At 44.3% G+C, this 21,115-nt stretch overlaps 1 protein-coding gene across 1 annotated transcript in view; it reads right to left on the bottom strand.

The window, feature by feature from the left end:
- C2QH7orf78 (chromosome 2q C7orf78 homolog) overlaps positions 1-21,115 on the bottom strand; it is a 280,749-nt gene that overhangs the window by 170,506 nt on the left and 89,128 nt on the right. Inside the window, exon 3 of the mRNA XM_069648621.1 lies at positions 5,685-5,769. Within this exon, the coding sequence (XP_069504722.1) occupies positions 5,685-5,769 (85 nt within the window). The remainder of the gene's footprint in view (positions 1-5,684; positions 5,770-21,115) is intronic.

The following is a 21,115-nucleotide window of genomic DNA, read 5'->3' on the forward strand; positions in this document are numbered from 1 at the left end:
CGACCGGGGACCGGGAGCAGAGACCCGAGGGGCCCGGGGTACCACCCAATATTCCCATCAGGACCGGCGAGGAGGACCGATCGATCCAACTGGGTGGATGAAAAGATGCTGAACTGTGCCATCTAAAGAATTGGAAGAAGATAATGTGGACATACCAGTGCAAGGGCTCAAAACCTCCTTTGCACCCGACTTTCCCTTGACTCGAATCAAAGCGCAGTCGGCCGGGGGCTTTGTCAAGGGTTTTGACCCATGTTGAATCAATAGACTGGGTAGATGTGGGGATGAGCTGTCGCCGCCCATTATTTTATCCCAGAACAAACTAAATCAATAGACTGGGTGGATGTGGGGATGAGCTATTGCCGCCCACATTCACGCCAGAATCCAGGAGAACTGCGCAGTTGGCGCAAGACCACTTCAAAGATACAACCTTCTTGTGGGGGGTTCCACATCACCACTCTACTGTAAGGATGCCATCAAAACAATGTTAAGCAAGGGTCCTCTTCTATCAAGCAAAAGACCACTCTATTGAAATGCAGTAATTCAAGACAGATCCCAAAAATGGATGCAGTACCGACAAATCCCACAAGGCGGCGCTAGCGGTCTAAACTCTGACAGGAGAACTGGCTGACAAAGGAACGTGAGTCAACTGGACTTCAAAGGCCTGTTGGTTAATTAAAAAATCTTAGCCACCTGCTGTTCCCAGAGGCCAAGAGGCAGAGAACTCTTAACACCCCAGAGACTCACTACAGGAGGCAGGATATTACATGGCCCTTCTGAGTGAGAGGGAGGGAGTTTCCCCTTCGGCCTGGAGGAGAGAGACAATAGCCCCTTTCAGTTGAATGGGGTATGTTAATTTTGAGTGTTTCCTGTCAACAGCCCTTTGCCAGCAAGGAGAGACATGTGATCACTGACCCACCCAGACTTCTGGAGGCGGACCCAAACACTTTGGGGAGTTGAATTGCAACAAATATATATTTTATAGAAACAGTGATAACTTATTGTAACCAAATGACAGGAAGGTACACATTTTAGAGTCTTAGTATGGAAAATGCCCTCACGATTTGAGTCCAAACTCCAATTTGTACCATGTTCTGGGGCAAAACCCCGCTAATTATGAATATTGTAGACACTGTATTTAAGCTAGAGACATGGAAAGTTACTGGGATATATGTGGAAGGGAAATGTACCTTTGTATAATTTTTGATGAAAATCCCATATTGCAAAACCCACTAAAATCGAAAATAAGTTGTCATTTTTGAATGCAAGCCCCCAGGAAGATCAGAGGCGGACAAGCATGGACCATAAGGAATATATAATGTGTACATGTAATTTCAACAAATTGTGTATCTGGGAAATATGTATTTGAATCTAACATAGATTTGTGGGCAAATTGACCATGGGAGGATCCTCTGACCCATAAACAGACCTCATCATGATGACAATCCATTTCCTTCCCCCAATCATGGGAGAGGGGAGAATTGGGCCAATGACAAGTAGAGAGGGGCAGGCTTAGCTATGCCACGCACGCACCCACTTCCAAAACACATAAAAAGAGACTGCTGGGACAGGTAGGGACATTCATTTTCCATTTCTGAGGAGCATTTTGACGGCCGACATCCCATCCAGACAGAGACCAGAACCAGGGACCCATAGACTACAGAACTTTGAACCTAGAAGGCCCACTGCAAGCAAAAGTATTCTCAGTAGGCCTTCAAAATTCCGCAAACCTAACCAAACTATTCAACAGCCGGGCGAGCTGTTTGAATTCTTTGCCAAGAACTTTTGCCGTAACCACAGACCCAGACCGCTGTGAGCAGAACCAGAGATCCGGATCGCTGTGAGCAGAACCGGTGCCTGATTGACCCGCCGAGCAGAGAGAACCGCCGCTGGATGTGTTGACCAGATCCGTGACGAGGCCCATTCATTTCAAAATTAGGAGTGAGTATCCGCCAGAACTGTGCAGAACCCAATCTCTTAGTTAAAATAATCTAATCCAAACTATTTTAACCTAATTAGAACAGCCTCCTAGAAATCCTGTCATCTGTCATTCTAAAGCTGCGAGCTGTCACCTGTCATTCTAAAGCTGCAAACTGTCACCTGTCATTTTGAGTTTTACTTTAAATCCGAAAATCTACCTTTATTAAATCGTCCGTATCTCTGGAACCGTTTTTCTTAGGAACGAGCTTTCCAACAAGCCTAGAACCGAGTTCCTACTCCTTATACTTTTACCGCAATTTATGCACTCGCAAAATTTACCGCGATTTGCGATTTGGCCTGATTTCGTCATCTGTAAAAAGATAGCCGCTTTTTCCCGAACTGCTAAAATCCGTTTGCAACCTAATAACCATCCCTGAACCATTGTTAGGGCTGACCTGAACTGATTTAAAGTGTCCACCACTAACCCTGAACCTCCTATCGGGAATTAAAAGCAATTTTAGCATTTTTCACTTCCTTGCCACCACATTACAAAGCACTCTTGCCGTGTTTTAAAAAGCATACCTGTTGTCTAAGAACTGAATTCCGTATTGTATTTGATTGTATTCCTGAAGACTGCGTGTGTTACTTCCATTTTACTTGCACTGCATATAGGGGGGGTGAATTGCCACCAGGGGAAAAGTGAACATATTATCTCTTGTGAAACCATATCAGTTTATTTTCTGTACTGCATTTATTCCACCTTGCATTTCCTTGAAACCATAAAGCATTTCAGCTACCTCATCCTCTATACTACTTCTAAGTAACCAAATCAGCTTACCAGTAGAAATTTATCCATTGTTGATCACTGTCATATTTTAAGTGTGATATCGAATATTAATGTATTATAAAAGTGTGATAGATATATATTGTTATATTTCTCAAATAAACCTTTTAAATTTGCAAAACAGACCTACTTCTTGGCTCAGTGGGGTCAGGGGGATTCTAAGAGAGGGGTGTTTTATAAGGGTTGTCATCCAGAGTACATGAACTGGACCTAAAAATATATCAATAAGGGTTTCCCTCAGCATCCCAGACTAGGCATTGACGTAGCTGTAGTGTTGAAGTGAAGCCGCTTAACAATGACCAAGGCCATGTTCCACCAATCACCTTGTAAATCGATGTGGTTCAGATGTGCCTTGCCGAGAAAAGCCATAAAAGTTGTTCCCATGAAAAAAAGTACATTAGACTCTTATATTTCTCTGAAGGATTCACATCTGGCAAGAGTATGGATGCCATGGCATTTTTTAATTTTTTAATGTGTATTAATTAATAAAATGATGCAGGTAATTCTATTTCAGAAATTGTGATCTACCAACCAGATCCCCTTTCATAAACTCAATGCTAAAAGCATAAAGTACACCTGTGACTTGCTGATTCAGTATCCTAATATACAACACCTCCTCTCCCGTTTCAAAGAACAGGTTTAGGGGTCACACGTGTCATATTATCAGCTACAGTGAAAGACAAGTTACTTCAGCACTGGTGTTGCATTTAAGATACACACCTCTGTTCCCAAACCACATAACTATGAGAGTTATTATCCTGTTGGCAGTTGTAAACTTTACATAAAATCCATACCTGAATATACCGTATGGTGCCCAGTATCTTTCATACATATTAATGTCACATGAAATTGATATCATACATGTGTTAGTACTGTGATTGTAGCTCAGCAGTGGAAAGGTTATGTGTATTCTGGTCAGACATTCTGGCCCTGTATTTTTACAGGGCTGAGAACAAAATGACTGGCTCTCTCCTTTGATTCTTTGTGAGGTCTGGTAACACCTATCTCCAGCAGGAGAGCCTGCCAGAAGGAGCTCTCCTGGGAAACATACATAGAATGGCACTGTGCAAATAGCAGGGAGAAGCACTTAAGTTAGCTGATGGTATGTCCAAATCCATTATCTTTCCTCAAGGCTGATACATGCCTTTCAAAAGGGAACTGTTTGCAGTATCAATCACAGATTGAGTAGAACATGGGGGTGGGGCACTGCTACCACACAGAGCCCCCATCAACTGCAGACAGTTGCAATTCGCGGTGCGATGTAGGCGCACTGACCACCTCTCACATTTCAGGACTCGGTCCATCCTGCACCACTTGGCCATATGTTTTTATGTTTACTGGTGGGAAGAACGCTGTGATTTGTGAGTGCCCTGAAGGCGGGGCCCCCTGATATGCTTCCTCCAATACTTTTGTTAACTTGTTGTGCAAAGGAGTTATATATATCCTTGCTTCGTAGATTGTAGTGTTTTCTCTATGCTTCATCTTGAAGACTCACAGACCACGGTTCCTAGATACGATTTGAGCTTTTCTGCTGTAATTTCAGAGTTTCTTTATGTAGCACTCACTTCACACAATTATAAGAGAAGGAACTCTACCTGAAAAGCAACTAGCCTTTAAATGAGCAAACTGGGAGACACAACACTTAATTCAATCAGAGCTTCAGACACTCCGAAATACAGTTTATAGCTTGTAATTCCATCAGGGATTTCCAATAGAAGTGATGGTGGCTTTATTCACCATGATTACACGTCAGGAAAACAGCGTATTCCTTCACCTTCTCCCGAATACAACTGCATTCCAGCTGTAAACTGACACTTTACCAGGGTGAATCTGGAAAGAAGACGTCTCATACACTGGAGCAGTACATTTTTAAAAGGATCACGGTCCTCACACGTTCAAGCTGATTGTGTTGCTCGTCATGCCACGTGCAGCCGTCCAACTCTCGTACTCTGCAGGACTCCGCCCCCGGGAGGGTATTTTAAAGGAGTGTGAGCCACTTGCACAAAGGTCCATGTAGGAGCTGATCCCAAGCAATGCAATTCTCAGCAGAATAATGTGTCCTGCTCCAAGTGCACTTCCACACTGCATAGTTTGCTTGATGTTTAATATGGGTCTCGCTAAAACTTAGGCAATGCGTCCATACCCCTGGTGGCCACAGCTGCCCACTCCTTAGCGGTCAGCAGGTACAACACAGATCACCTTTCTCAATCAGAGTCATATTGGTATCAGGCCCAAGCAGTCTGAAGAATTGTCCACTCATCAGGGGATGGAATTACTTTTCCTGGTATGTAGGCTAGAGGTCCAAATCATGAGGAGGCTTTTGGTGCCCAGTGCAATAAGTACCCTACTGAGCTTGGCATGACTTAAAACGAGCCTGGTGCATGTATTTCCTTGCTGTTGCCTCAAAAGAAGCAATTTACAGTATTTGAAATAAACAGCGTTCTATGATAGTGGAGAGAGGTTTAACAATATTCCCAAGAGGTTATGAACCTAGTTGACTTCATCCTGTTGGCAGGTAAAAAAAAAAGTAATATAATTTTGTCTACAAATTTGCAAGCGTCATATTCGATGAGTAAACTCTACATGTGTGTATTCCAGGTATATTACAAGGGACAACTTTAAAGGCTTAAACTAACAGGTATTACTTGCTTATGAGATTAAATGCCGTATTGGCTTTGTTCACTGTTAAAATAAACAGCTGATTTATCCCCTTGGTTACTGTTTTGCTCATGTTGTCTCTAATACTGGAAAGAAATAGGCAGAACGAGATGTTCCACAAAGCAAACTTGTAAAGAAGTGAATGACAGATATATATTATTCTCTTCACACCAGGAACATGTTGGCATCCACACCGTTTGTCTTTACATGTATACTCTGCTAATCTATTGACTCGTTGAACTGTGTTCAGCAAACATGGATTTACCTGTGTGCAGAGCCTTGGATTTCAACTTCAGGTTTAAAGGATCTCTGGAAAAAGTTGTGTTGAAATCTGGTATCCCGGTTTCATACTGTAAATGAAAGAGTAATAATAAAGCGTTGGAAAAGTCACAATGTTAATGTAGATTTACAGTTCTTTCTAAAACATGTTTAGAGGTGCTTTATTATGTGATTGTCTTTATGTTGTTTTCAAGCAATTACAACAACAAATATTTGATGTTTTCAACTGTGTGATTAATGGTTGAGTGATTCCCAATGTATAAAAGTGAATTATGGGACATGTAAACATGACTTTGGAAGGGTGTCCAGGTATCACCAACAGTCCCTTGGTTAGAAACCATAAGGAAAATAGCCTCAGGGCAAGTTCATCAGACCTAATCTCTGACATTAGCAGGTGATGCTGCATGTAATTGGGCCTCCAGCACCCGCTCCGTGCTCAGACCTGTACTGGGCAGTAAGTGCATGTCAGTGGCATAAGCCTCGCTATGGACCGTGGAATGTAGTTAAATGGAATTCTTACAACAGAACAAGAAACCACGCAGAACACATGTTCATATTCAGCATGGGGAAGCAGGCACTCAAAGGGCAATCTCACTAGTAACCATGTTTGCCAGAATGTGGGATCAGCAGGAAGGATTCATCAGTATCAGCCATGACACTACTGCCTGATCACAATATGGTGAACAGAACATTTGTGAACTCTGAGTGGGGACCTGGGTCTGGGATGATCCCATTATTAAAGTTTGCACCACACCTGGAACCAAGGGAAACATAGAGGTAAGCGCACAGGAGGAGGTGGATCCCTTGGGGCAAGGGCAATCCTATACAAGTCACTAATGGGTAAAGGCTCCCACCCTCTCAATCAGAACGTGCACACAAAAGCACAATCCTTCTGACTGGGTGTGTGAGGACGTCTTTCCAGAGAAAGTGCAGTGCTATAGTGAGTGGGGAGGGAAGAAAAGCATAGAGTCGAAACATGCATTAGCCAATCCAATGTGGCCAACTAGATACAGGAAGACAGAACAGGAGGTGATTGTGCAAACTAAGCAACTACATATAACAGGTCAGAATACAGGGGAATGGCTTACTAGAAATCCAGCGGAAACACCTGGGCTCAAACTGTCGAGAGCCAGGCCTTCCAAAGCGCAGTAAAGGAGGAGGCTCTAGCTCAAATCCTTATGGTAGCTGCAAGGTCAATAGGACAGCTAAAATCTTACAACTGTTGAGAACTGAGGTGGGGACGACATGTCTACGCGAAAGTAAAAGCGAGGAAGGGTTCCTACTCACAAACACAAAGAAGAACTGTTAAATCAGAACGTGCCAGGCATGCAGAAGTAACAGTATATTTATTTAGGCTAAGAAGTACGCGGCAGCAGGCCTCACCTTGAAAGGCAAAGCTCAACTGACTCTATAGAATCTCATACATACAATAACACTCCAACCTGGAATGCTATCACATCATATTTACAGAGAAACAGGATAAGAAACAGATGAGTGCAACATCAATACAAATAGACATATGAAGTATAAACAAGCTACATCTTAACACATCTGTTCCCTTACAAAAACAAACAAAAAATAAATATTACTCAACATAATAATCCCTCAGCCACAGAGGTTTGCTCCTAATACGTTCTGCATTGTTTCTATTAACCACCTTACTGTGTTCTGATACAGTCCCACTCTTCCTTGGGTCATACACCCTGTCACTATCACTGTCTTCATCCTCGCATTCCTCAGCCTCTCCATTACTGTTGCATCTCACAAGTCTGGACATGGACCAGCACTCCCCTCCTTCCAGAATCACTACATTGCCTCTTACCATGGTAATTCTTTTGGGTCCAAGGAACTTGCTTTCAACACACTTGGGTGACCGTCTAGGATTCTTTACATATACCATATCACCTTCCTTCCAATCAACACTCTTACACTTCTTTTCTAGATCAAATCTGACTTTATACTCATCTTGGGCCTCTCTAATAAGTGTGACAATTTTGTTCCTATCAACATTAACACTCTTGTCCAGATTCAACCAACCTGGGCAGAGTTGGGTGCCTGGCTGTCTCCCTTTAAGAGACATAAAGGGAGAGATCCTAGTAACAGTATGAGGTATAGTACAGTAACCCCATATCATCTCCCTCAAAATTATTTTCCAATTCAATCCTGCTGCCATGGCTAGTTGTAGTCCTCCCTTTACAAACCTGTTTGCTATCTCTACAAATCCATTAGCGCTGGGCTGATAGAGAGCCGTTCTGTAATGCTTGATGCCATATTTTCTAAAAAATTCTGTCATCCTATCTGAACAGAATTGGACGCCATTGTCCGAAATCAATTCTGTGGGAAAACCCTCCCTGTAAAATACTTCTTCGAAGAAGGTAATCATCTGAGAAGTGGTAGCTTCTTGTATAGCCTTACACTCTATCCACTTAGAGTGGTAGTCTACCATGACAATCAAATATTTAAGGTCCTCTCCCAGGTCCTGCAGAGGACCTATCAAATCTACTGCAACTTTCTTTCAAGGCTCAGTAGGGACACTCACTGGTCTCATGGGTGCTTCTCTTACTATTTTGCTCTTGTCACTTTTCTCACAATCTCTACACTTCTTAACACACCTTTCAACCTCTCCATCAATCACTGGCCACCAAAAGGACTCTCTAATATGTCTCTTTGTGCCTCCTATTCCTAAATGCCCTTGATGGGCTAAGTTCACCAATCTAGATCTAATACTAGCAGGGGAAATAACTTTCAGACCCTTTCTAAGCTTGAGACCATCCTCTGATATACTAAGTTCCTCTTTAATGTTATAATAGCACTCAAAAGCTTTCTCAACATCATATTTCTGGGGCCACCCTGTTCTGGTCCAGGTTTTGACTTGTTCTAACACAACATCTTCACCATTGGCAGTTTCCCACTCTTCCTTACTTATGGCATTATATTCAAGTTCAGAAATAAGTACATTTTGTTCTAAGTAGTCTTCTTCATTACCTTTGTTCCCCACTGGTAGTCTAGACAGGCAGTCCGCCACTACGTTATCTTTACCTGCTATATAAACAATCCTAAAATCATAAGCCAACAGGTCAACCATCCACCTTGAGATCCTGGGTGAACCTTTGGCCCACTCGACACTTCCTAACAATTGGACTAAAGGTTTGTGGTCCGTTTTGACTATAAATGTTTGACCCCACAAGTAAAACTTGAAATGAGCCACAGCCCATGACACGGCCAGAGCTTCCCTCTCAATAACTGAATAATTCACTTCAGCACCCCTCAGTGGTCTGGATGCAAACGCAATGATGTGTTCCACCTTGGCAGAGTCATATTGAGATAAAGCTGCCCCCAGACCTTGAATGCTTGCATCAACCGCCAAAATTGTCTTTCTCCCAGCTACAAACCCAAAAGCCACCTCACACTCGCTTGACCAGTCAAACTTAACATTCTTCTTCAACAATTCTCTCAGAGGAGTGGAGATGGTGGCAAAATATTAACGAACTTGTGGTAATACTCCGCCAGCCCCATAAATGACCGTAACTGATCCTTGTTTTGAGGCTGGGGAGCATTGCTGATGCTGTCCACGAGTGACTTCTTGGGAGAAATACCGTCACTAGAAATCTTATGGCCCAAGTAATCTACTTCCCTCACAGCAATCTTACATTTGCTCCTCTGAACAGTCAGGCCAGCCTCTCTGAGCCTAGTTAGAACAGCCATAAGAGTGTTATCATGCTCCAATTCATTGTCAGCAAACACCAGAATGTCATCTTGGAACACCGTGACTTTTTTTAAACCTCTAAGCACTTCCTCCATTACCTTTTGAAAAACGGACGCAGCAGAAGCTAAACCAAATGGCATTCTCTTATACTTAAACACACCTTCAGGAGTAATGAATGCGGTGAGATGCTGCACATTTTCCGATAGTGGGACTTGGTGGTAAGCTGCTGATAAATCAATGATGGAAAATAACTTTGGCTCACCCAAAGTGGAGAGAGTCTCAGAGATGTTGGGAAGAGGATGTCTCTCAACGATGATGTTCTGATTTAGGCTACGTAAATCGACACACAACCTCAAATTCCCATTGGATTTAGCCACAAGCACAATGGGTGATAGCCATTCTGTTGCAGCTACAGGTTCAATCACCCCTTTTTTAACCAAGTCATGTAGTTCATCACAGAGTTGACTTCTCATATTTAATGGGACTTGCCTTACCCTATGTACTACAGGTTGTGCATTTTGTTTAAGTCTTATGTGATGTTCAAAGTTTCTTAGCCTTCCCAGTTTCTCGGAAAACACTTCAGGAAAATTCTTTGTCCAGACGTCTTCTATCCCTGCAATAGATACAGGATTAGGTGCACTTGCCTGGACTCTCACTCCCAAAGCTCTTTGCTCTTCCCATCCTAGTAAAGAAGACCCTCTCTTGGCAACAAGTATTTTGGCCAGACAGTCCCTTCCTTTGTAAAATATTTTCGCTGGAAATTCACCCATGATATCAATGGCGGATTCTGCATACCCACAAGCTTTGACATCAGTGGGTCTGATTTTGGCTCCATCCTTCTTCAAAACATTCACCAGAGTATCCCTTGATACTATGGTCCAAGGAGAACATGTGTCAACTGTCATTACAATATTGTATCCATCCACACGGAAAGTATCCGTCGGTCCTTTCTCATCACCATGTATGGCCAATACTTCAAATATAAACCTTGCGTTTGGTTCTTGAGTGTTTGATACTTCTTGGATGTTATAGTTCCTCCTAACTTCTTCTTCATGAGTGGATTTAACTTCCATCCTGGGTTCTACAAGGTTCACTGAACTTGCTCTACAAACATTGGCAAAGTGTCCTTTTCCCTTGCATTTAAAACAATCGGCGAATTTGGCGGGACAAGACGGAAAGTTCACGCCATGTCTGAAACTTCCACACCTGGGACATGAGCCCCTCAAACTCCAATTCCCTTTTCTTACTGATGAGAAGTTTCCCTTCTTCTTTTGATCGATAACACAGACTGACATGGCTGGAGTAATTTGTTTGTCTACTTTGAGCTCCTTAACATATTGAGATGTCTGCTCAATACTCCTTGCCAGATCAATTGCTTCATCCAACCTCATATCCCTCGCAAGCAGTTTTTCCTGGATTCTAGGATTATTCGTGCATCTAAGTAACTGATCCCTGATCAGTGAGTCCGTCAGTTGTTCGAACTTGCACTTATAACTTAAGGACATCAAGCAGGCAATGTATGATTCAACAGACTCATTTGTTCCTGCATCCTCTGAAAGAATGTATGTCTTTCAAAGCTAACATTCTTGCGCGGTTCGAAATGATCTTGCAATTTTTTGATGGTCAAAGCATACCAGCCTCAGGTGCTTGATCGCCAGTCAAACCATCAAAGATTCTGCGTCCTTCAATTCCCAAATTGTGAATCAAGAGGGCTTTTTTTCTGGCAGGGGAAAATCTGTCTCCCCCCATCGCTATCAGGTAATTTTCAAAAGTGTCCTTCCACTTATCCCATCTAAGGGAAGGACGACCATGTTCATTTAAAAATGATTGTGGTGCAGGAATAGAGGTAGCCATGGTAGATGGAGGCTTCAAGAAGAACTTTATTGAATGATGTGGAACACAAGCAGATTGTCTGAGACAGAAATAGACTGTGAGCAACAGTACTTAATGTGGATTGTCTACTGTTCACAATTGTTGCAACAATGTATCCTTTGCTCCGCTAGATTCACGTTCCTTTGTACTTCCAAGGCAGAAAAACTGGTTGCCAGGCAACCGACGTCACAATGGAGGCATGGTTTGCACTGCCGAGCCATAGCGCGTAGTGTGACGTGCCCCCAGGCAGCATGAAAGGGTTAGGAGACACGTGCGTGCACGCGGACGCACGGGCCAGTGAAAGCGTTGTGCTTTTAGGGTGGGGCACGCGGAGTCACACAGTTTCTTGCTCTCTCCCCTCTCTTCCCACAACAAGGCACAACCCGCTGACTTGCCTTGTGTGAGGATCCTTCGTCAGATGCTCTCCGCCACCCTCCGCGATCCACCTGCTGCCGCTGCTAAGGAGGAGGCCGGACGAGCACGACGCTGACACAGATCAGCTGGAGATAAGCCTTCAGACGCGCACGCAGGGCCCGTTTCAGTTTTCCTCGTCGCCAATGTTAAATCAGAACGTGCCAGGCATGCAGAAGTAACAGTATATTTATTTAGGCTAAGAAGTACACGGCAGCAGGCCTCACCTTGAAAGGCAAAGCTCAACTGACTCTATAGAATCTCATACATACAATAACACTCCAACCTGGAATGCTATGACATCATATTTACAGAGAAACAGGATAAGAAACAGATGAGTGCAACATCAATACAAATAGACATATGAAGTATAAACAAGCTACATCTTAACAAGAACACTTGGGGATCAAGGCTTTCCCCCTTTTACACAAGGGAGAAACCCCTATGTCAATAGGCGTGTAATAAAGGGCTTAGACTGATATCCGTCTCAAATACAAATACCCTGCATTATCCCAAAGAGAAGGGCAAAAACCAAAACAATGACTAAAGCAGAAACCAAGGTAAAGGTCAAGACAAAAGGAAAGGCAGAGCAGCGCTGCAATGTCGACACATTCCTGTGACTGGAAGTGACTTGCTGAACTGTGTCTTGGTTGGATGTCCAGAAGATTAAGAGTTAGTATAGGGATTAGTCTCAGGGCATTAGGACTTTTGTTAGCGAAGACATTTAGCTGAGCACTTTTTATCCCTAGTTCCTCCTAATGTTATTCCTCTAGCACCCAGGGATCTTTAGCCAGCTTGAAGTCTTTATCTTGGGTTGGATTCTGTAGCCTGCACCACCCGGTGACTTGTCTTCGTTATGGAAAAAGGAGGCACCACAATTACAGAGCTATCTTCTCAATACTATTGTCCTTGGGGTAGTTTGACAAACAGCATGTGTAGGTGTTATCCTCTGCATGTGGGTACATACCAGTAAAATTACTAACCCTCTACCTGGGTACAAAATAGCAAGAATTAGAGTACCTGTTCTGTTGGCCTTACTATACCCACCATGTTTGTGTCAGCATAGATTTCGTTATACTGGGTCCTTGTATCCGTACCCGATCTGGAACATAGCCCCCAGCCTGCATTATCCCCTTTCACTCCAGACACTGTATGGGTTGATTCACGACTAGCCCCTGAGCCCAGGTCATCAGGCTTCACCAGCTCTCCTGCTTTTAATGCTGGCTTCTCTCAAGCATTGGCTCACCTGGCACAGCCCCCTACCCTTTGACTCTTACTAACAATCTGACAATGTGGCTTGGACACAGCTCTGCATCTTCAGCTTCTCTCGTTATCTTCCCTCTCCTGCCAACATTCTCTCCTAATAATGCTTTCCTTTCTCCCAGACAGGTAGCCAGATGCTTCTATCATTTGACAGGTAGCCAGATGCTTCTATCATTTGACAGGTAGCCAGGTGCTTCTATCATTTGACAGGTAGCCAGATGCTTCTATCATTTGTCTGATGAGGTGACTGATTCAGATCAGTTGCTGATTAGTCTGTTTCCATATTTCCTCTGTGGCTTGTGATAGTTCCCGGCAAAATGCACCGACCCCCTTCTCTTAGTTATGACCACGCTTTGTGATTCCCTGATGGTGTGGGGCAACATTGAGCAAACAATGCCAGTCTAGGCAGCCCGAAGTGATAAATCCCTGTCCCCCAGGGCACCATGGCACCATGGCTACTGTTACATTACTGCAGGACACATAGTATGGTCCTCAGAGAAGAAATAGATGATTGGTTTGAACCTGAATGTGACTGTTTCCAAGAAGGAAGGACATTTGGAGAGACAGCAAATGGTGTGTATTCTAAACACGGAAGGTCATCTGCAATAATGCAACAGTATTACTTGGGCTCAGCTACATTACTGCAGATGGCAAAGTATGTCTCCAACTACCAGGCTGTTCTCCACCCCAGGAGATGCCTCTGTCACTGCTGATCTCATTCTACTTTTAGATATATAAAAAACACATCACCCCTTTATAGATGCTAGTTTTTGTTTCTGATACCGCTGCTACCAGTGACGGCAGGGGTGGCTAAAACAAACCTGCACCCGTTAGTGTATGTCGCGCTGCGAGTAGGTAGTAAATACATAATTTAAATAAACACGAATAGTTGGCTCAGTTTTAGTTGTGTACTAATAAAAATTAGGTCGGATTGAATGATTTCACCTACATTTGTGTGCCAATTATTTTATGTCTGGTTTGGGGAGCGAAAACACTCTGCTAAAACACTTGCAGCAGCAGGCCAAAGGAACTTGTTGTCAATCAGCTTTTCTACAGGCAGAAAGATTGCATTATTGAGAAAGCCCTGCTATAATATCTGACATTCTGTAGAAGCGTGTCGAAATGTGCATATTGGAGGGATTTATTGAATGATGCATTTAAGAGCTTGTTTTGTTTTTATGCTGCTTAGTAACACGAATATTTTTTCACTTCAGTGCTACCTTGGAATATGCTTAAGGAATATGATAATGAGGCTCCCTATCCATACCAATGAATTGTTCCATCATGCAGAAATTGTCTTTCTTTCAGCCACAAATCAGATGTAAACCGATATATTCACGGCTGAAATCTAGCAGTGGTAGGACCTGGATTACAAAGGTATTGTTCACTTCTTTGTATCAGCTTTGTGGTAATGCTCCTGATCAGTGTGAATTATCACTATAAAATCGGTTTACAGCATTCTTTCTAATTACCATAGGTATTCCATGCTAAAAAGGAAAGATGCAGGCGATGAAAATAAGACAACAAAGGGCTGTGCTGACAAAACCTCACCTGGGGGACAGTGAGAACAGTTGCTCCACCCTTGACCTCGGGATACCTGCCTCACTCTGATCTTGCAGATAGGCCGGCATTTCCTGGGGGAGTAAATACCCGGGTAGTCACCAGTCCCACCCTCATCTGGATTTGGCAGTGGGTTGTGCAGGGAGGCAACGACAAGGGATTATGGCTCACTTCTATTCAGACATCCTATCCGGAAAAATGAATATTTTGCATATTCAAGACTCGCTGAGCTGAAGACCAAGTTGGAAGCTGTCTATCAGTGCAGAGGCTGTCCACCTGTGAGAAGGCTGTCCACGAAAGCACACGCAAATTCCCTGGTGTTTGTACTATGTTTGATGCATGACATGAAAAGGAATGCGTTTACTACATTATTTTTCATGATAAGCAGCAAACATATGGAAGAGAACAGTCCACTTCATGCTTGCGTAGTGAAAATATGTTTGGATAATACGGATTGGGGCTAATCCTGTTTGCTGCATTTCATATTTTCTAAGCAGAAACATCTGTGCCACATGTGGTTTCCCCATTTGAATGCAAATGGGCCAAACTTTATAAATATGGACTCGGTGCTATATTGGATCGGGAGTTGTACAGATGCTGATAGGCTGGCAGGAACAGCAACAGGATGTTTCTGAAACTCCTGTGTACCCTATTCCAAGAAGGAATTTCCACTCGCAAATAGGCTCAGGTTAGTGATCATCGGGATGGATGTATAGCTTTCAGTGTTTGAAGTGGGACAGAATGTATTCAAAATAGGCACATAATAAAGCAATATGACCTAAGTGGCGGGGGCATTACCGACTTAGGTAATGCCCTGTGGCCCATAGTTATAGGCCCGAGAGAAGCAAGGGCCTTAACGAAGGCCCCTGGGCATTACCTGAGTCGATAATGCCCCCACTGCGAGGGTCATATTGCTTTTAGTACCCCGGTCCGCAAGATTTGTGTGACCCGGGCACCCAAAGCATTTTTTTCTGTCCTGGAGAGAAAAAAAAAGAAAAAAAAGGTCAAGAAAATGGCCACGGGAAAGGGAAAGCGGAGTCCGTTTTCCCTTTACATGGCGGCCATCGGGAGCAGATGCGCTGGAAACAGAAGTGTTCCCAGCGCATCCATTCCCGAAAGAAGACAGAGAAGAAGGTAAGTGGGGTTGGGAGGGACTAAGGGAGGGAGGGGAAAAAAAACAAAAAAGAAAACATACCTGCGTCCCCGGCGGGGGACGATGGAAGCCTCCAGCCGTGTGGAGGCACAGAGCGTGGATGGACCTGCTCCGAGTCTCCACACGGCTGGAGGCTGCCATAGTCCCTCACCGGGACAAAGGAGCAAGAAGGTAAGTGGGGTGGGGAGGGCAGGGTGGAGGGAAAACAAAAAAAGAAGCCTTAGTTGAGTCCCCGGCGGTGGGTGAAGGCAGCCTCTCAGCCGTGGAGAGGCTCGGAGTGGGGATGGCCTGCTTCGAGCCTCCTCATTGGCTGAGGGCCTGCCACGCCCCCCGCCAGGGACAATGGCTGTTGAATCCCGGCAGAGGGATTCCCGGCCAGGTAATGCCTCGGCAAGGGCCAATCAAAATGGTTGTTTCATTCTGATTGCGCCCTCACCGGATACTAATTAGAAATAAGCATTGACAATGCAAATAATGTTTGCTTTCGAATAGGCACATTATAACATTTTTCAGGTATTGCCATGATTTGCTCAGCTACTCGCACCTTTTGTTAGCTGCTGGTCACATATATCCTAACCATTGTCAGGCATTTATCTGATATACCCAAGTATTCACAGTACTGGTATGTGTGTGTGGGGGCAATGTTTGAGTGTGTGTGGTGCCATTGTGTTTGTGCACGTGTGTGTGTGTGTGTGTGTGTGTGTGTGTGTGTGTGTGTGTGTGTGTGTGTGTGTGTGTGTGTGTGTGTGTGTGTGTGTGTGTGTGTGTGTGTGTGTGTGTGTGTGTGTGTGTGTGTGTGTGTGTGTGTGTGTGTGTGTGTGTGTGTGTGTGTGTGTGTGTGTGTGTGTGTGTGTGTGTGTGTGTGTGTGTGTGTGAATCGTGTGTGGCCATTGTGTGTGTGTGTGTTTGAGAGATCAGAGTATGTTAGAGGTAGTGTATTTGGGACAGCAGTGTGGGTGACAGTGTGGGTGTGGGCTGTATGTGTGTGGCGGGCAGTACAGGTGTGGAGCAAGTGAGTGGAGGGGCTGCGTTTGTGTGTGTACCGTGCAGTGCATGTGAGGTGAGCGTCTTTGTGGGGAACAGTGCCTGGCATTGGGCCCATGTGTGTGTGTGTGTGTGTGTGTGTGTGTGTGTGTGGAGGGGGGGTTTGGTGTGCGTGTTGGGGCAGTAGTGTGGGGGACAGTAATGTGCCAGGGGGCTGAGCAGAGAGTGTGTGATGGGAAATGTGTGTTTTTTTTGGGGGCAGTGAGTGTGTGGGAGATTATTGTGTGTTGGCAGTGAGTTTGGGTGGTGAGTGTGTGGGGGTTCTGTGTGTGTGAAAGCTGTGTTTCGGAAGTGTGTTGGGTCAGTGGGTATGAGAGAACAGTGTTTGTGCACGCGGATGTGTGTGTATGCACATGGGTACAGTGTGACTCTGTGGCGGCAGTGTGTGTGCATGTGTGGGGGAGTTATGTTGAAGAAGTATATGAGTTGGGGCCGTGTATGAAGAAGTATTTGTGTTGGTGCAGTGTATCTGTGTGGAGCAATGTTCCAGTTTGGGTCAGTGTGTGCATATTGTAAGGTGAGTGTGAGTGGGACCAGTGTTAGTTTGTAGAGTCTGTATGGGGGGCAGTGTTAGTGTGGGGTGGAAATGTGTATGAGATGCTGGTCATTGTATGTGAGGGGTGTTCTGCATGGGGGCAGTGTGTGTGGTGGGCAGTGTGGGGTCTGTGTGTTGAAGTATCCTCTGTCTTGGCAGGGGTAATGTGTGTGGGCTGCGGGGGGTGAAGAGTGTTTGTGGCAGTGTTTATGTGGAATGTGTGTGGGGGCAATGTGTGCAGGTTTTTGGGATTTAAGGGAGAATATGCATATGCCTGGAGAGTGTGTGCAGTGGTAGTGTTCATTGGTTGATTTATCAATTGGCGGCTTGTCGTGGTGCACTGTTTTGGGACAGTGGGTTGGACCAGTGTGTGGGGAAGAGCAGTGTGTGTTTAGGGGCACTTTGTGTGCTGAATGAGCAGTGTATGTGTTAGGGCATAGTGGGCACATGTGTGTTTAGACAGTGGGTGGGAGTGCAAGTGTGTGTGGTAGTCTGTGTGGACAATGTGTGTGTTGGTGGCAGTGTGTGTGGGGACAGTGTGAGTGGATATATGTGTGTGGGAGCAGTGTGTAGTGCATGTGTGAGGGAACCATTTGTGTGGGAGTGGCTGCTGTGTGTGGGGGACAGTGTGGTGGGACAGATAGTGTGCGTGGGCAGGCAGAGTGTGTTTGTGGGGGAAGTGTGTATGGTTGCATTATGTCTGTAGGCACTGTTTGTTCTGGGCGTGTGTGGATCAATGTATGGGCAGAGAGTGTGTGTGTAGGGGCACTGTGTGGGCAGTGGGGTGTGTGTGTATGTGGGTTCAGTATGTGTGGGGACAGTGTATGTGGCAGGAATGTATGTGCAAATGGCAGTTTAATGTAGTACAGTAACCCCATATCATCTCCCTCAAAATTCTTTTCCAATTCAATCCTGCTGCCATGGCTAGTTGTAGTCCTCCCTTTACAAACCTGTTTGCTCTCTCTACCAGTCCATTAGCTCTGGGCTGATAGAGAGCCGTTCTGTAATGCTTGATGCCATATTTTCTAAAAAATTCTGTCATCCTATCTGAACAGAATTGGACGCAATTGTGTGGGCAATGTATGAGGATGCAGCGTGGGCAGTATGTTAATGTGGCAGTGTGAGTGAGGTCACTGTAGTCACAATCTGCACATTTGTGGAAATGGTCACTGTTTTGAGGACTGGGTGTGTGTGTATGTGTGGGCAGTGTGTGAGTGGGTAGTGTGTATGGGGGCAGTGTTAACATTTATTGGCAGTGGGCATGGCCACTATGCTAGTGGGTTGTCAGTGTGTGCCAAGGTGACAGTCTATCTATATGGTGGGAAAGTGCGTGTGTGGGGGATGTGCGAATGGGAAATTGGCAATGTGCATGAATGGCAATCATTCTGTGCTGTGGTTGTTGTAATGTTAGTGTTTGTGGGCAGTGGATTTGTGTTGCTGTTGAGTGGGGACAGTGTGTTTGTGGAAAGCATGTGTGGGTAGAGAGTGGGGTCAGTGGATGTGAAGGAACACTGTGTGCATTTGGATAAAGTGTGCCTGTGTGTGGGAGCAGTGTGTGTATGTGTGCATGTTTGTGGAAATTGTATGTGTTGGATAAGTATATGTGTGGGTGCAGTGTGTGGTGCACAGTGTGCATGTGTTGGGCAGTGTGTTCAGATTTGAAGGAGAAGTGTGTGTGATGACAGTGTTAGTTTGTATATGTGTGGTTGCAGTGTTAGTGTGTGTGGACAGTGTGTGTGTGTGTGTGTGTGTGTGATACTGGCACATGTATGTGAGTAGAAGTCCACATGGGGGCAATGTATGAGGGGGTGGTTTGTGTGGTGGGGTATTGCGAGGGATGTGCAGGGTGGCTCTGTTTGGGGTCGGGCAGTATGATTGGTCTGTTGAAGTGGGTTTTGAGGGTTTGGAGGCAGAGTTTGTGTGAAAGGTGTGTGGGGGCAGTGTGTGTGGTTTTGTATTTGAGAAAGTGCGAAGGTGTGCCTGTATTGGGACAATGTGTGGGGGACAGTGTGCGTAGGTGGTGCATTGTGAATTCAGGGCAGTATGCATAGGGGCAGTGTGGGACACTGTGTTAGAGAAATGTGGTGGGCAGTGTGTGGGTTCAGTATATTTGGGGTAGTGTGTGGGGCATATCATTTTGTGTGGGGGAAGTGTGATTTGTATAGGCAATGTTTGTGTTAGGGGGCAGTGGCTGCATGCATGCTTATGTAACAGGAAATGTCCCAATAATCTAGCTTGTATACACTAGTTTGTGCATTCCCTTTTTAGCCATATATGACAATTAATGTCTCGGCAACAACAAATTATAATCACTTTTTGGCCTTTTTTACCCTTTCGAGGTGGGGCTATGTATCTCCCAACCTTTATCTTTTATTTATTTGTATTAAAGTTTGATTTCCAATTTGTACTTCATGTATTCATTCTGTGTTGACCATAACATATATTGAAATTCTGATAATGGTCTTATTTCTGTACAAATTGTGCTGTTCAGCCTTTATTAAAGGCCGGTTTTAAATATCCAAAACATATATGAACTTGCAATGTAGAAATGTAGAACAGCAAACATTTAGTGCTGACCTAGACATCTTGTGTTAGAATAACATACTCAGTTGTACACAATAAATTACATACAAGAAATGGAAGAAAAGACAAATACGTTCGAGAAAATTCTGCTGGACAGGGTATACCTGTTGTATCCCAAAATCATGTGCAAAACATATATACAGAACATAAACAAATTACAACCATTCGCGTTTGTGCAAACTCTTAGTGTGCAATGCTGCCTATAAAGACTAGCGGCCTGATTAACAGAAGCCTTTTATAATGGCCCAATCCTATAGGAAAATGATCTGTGAATCAGGCCTTATATGTATATATGAGCCATGTACTCCTGCGGGTCTTAACTCCTGTGGGTTATGTTTTGGCTCTGGGGGTTTTATAAGGGTCTAAGGGTCAAAGTGTATCATTCATGGTCATTAGTTGATGTATGGTCGACGCTGTTATCTATTAGGAGTTGATGTGCACATGAACTTAATATGTGTGGTCCTGTCCCCTCTGTGGACATTTCAATACGTTTTTAGTTGGTCTGCCTTCTTCCGGACCTGGAATACTGTACCCCTAATATGGGAACACCAATTGGCTAAATTACTAATTTGCTGATGGCTGGTTGCAATATGACAGGCAAAGCAGAGCGACTAAAAATATGGGGCCAATATAGATGGCCCAGACATGACAGGCCTTGTGTAAGAACAACCCCTTCACGGTGGGTCGGACGAGTGCACGTGCAGTGTGTAGTGATGCACTCAATGATGTCGGGGATCTCCACAACTGGAAATCTGGAATGTAAGTATACATATGCTATAAGATTTGCTATGTCTTTACTTGGGGTGTTTTTGATAGGGCAGTCATTGTCATTTATCAGCCCATTGATAGGGACCGTCCTATCATAAACTAAAGTAAAGACAGGGAAAGACAGTTAAAGACAGGTAAAGTCGTCCCACACATGCATTCCTTATGCATAGCTCTAGTCTGAACAATGGGGCATCCACTTTTTAGCTTTGAAATCCTGTCTTTCTGTGTTTTTCCAGAGGGTACAGCTCACATCCTCAGACCTCAAGGCAGAACTTTCAGGTTTGTGAATTTCAAATAATAGATATGATCCTAACTCTAATCAGACGTAGGACATCTTAAAGCATCTGTATACTTACATTCCAGATTTCCATTTGCGGGATTGAGTTAATATCCAGATCAACAACTAATAGATATCAACGTCGACCAAAGATGGGTCAAGTGACCAGTCATCAACTTATGACCATGAATAATACACTTTGACTCTTATAACACTCCCAGGGCCAACAAAATGCCCACCGCAGC

The sequence above is a fragment of the Ambystoma mexicanum genome, chromosome 2q, assembly GCF_040938575.1.
Source record: "Ambystoma mexicanum isolate Mex_15411 chromosome 2q, UKY_AmexF1_1, whole genome shotgun sequence".
Classification (NCBI taxonomy): Eukaryota; Metazoa; Chordata; class Amphibia; order Caudata; family Ambystomatidae; genus Ambystoma; species Ambystoma mexicanum.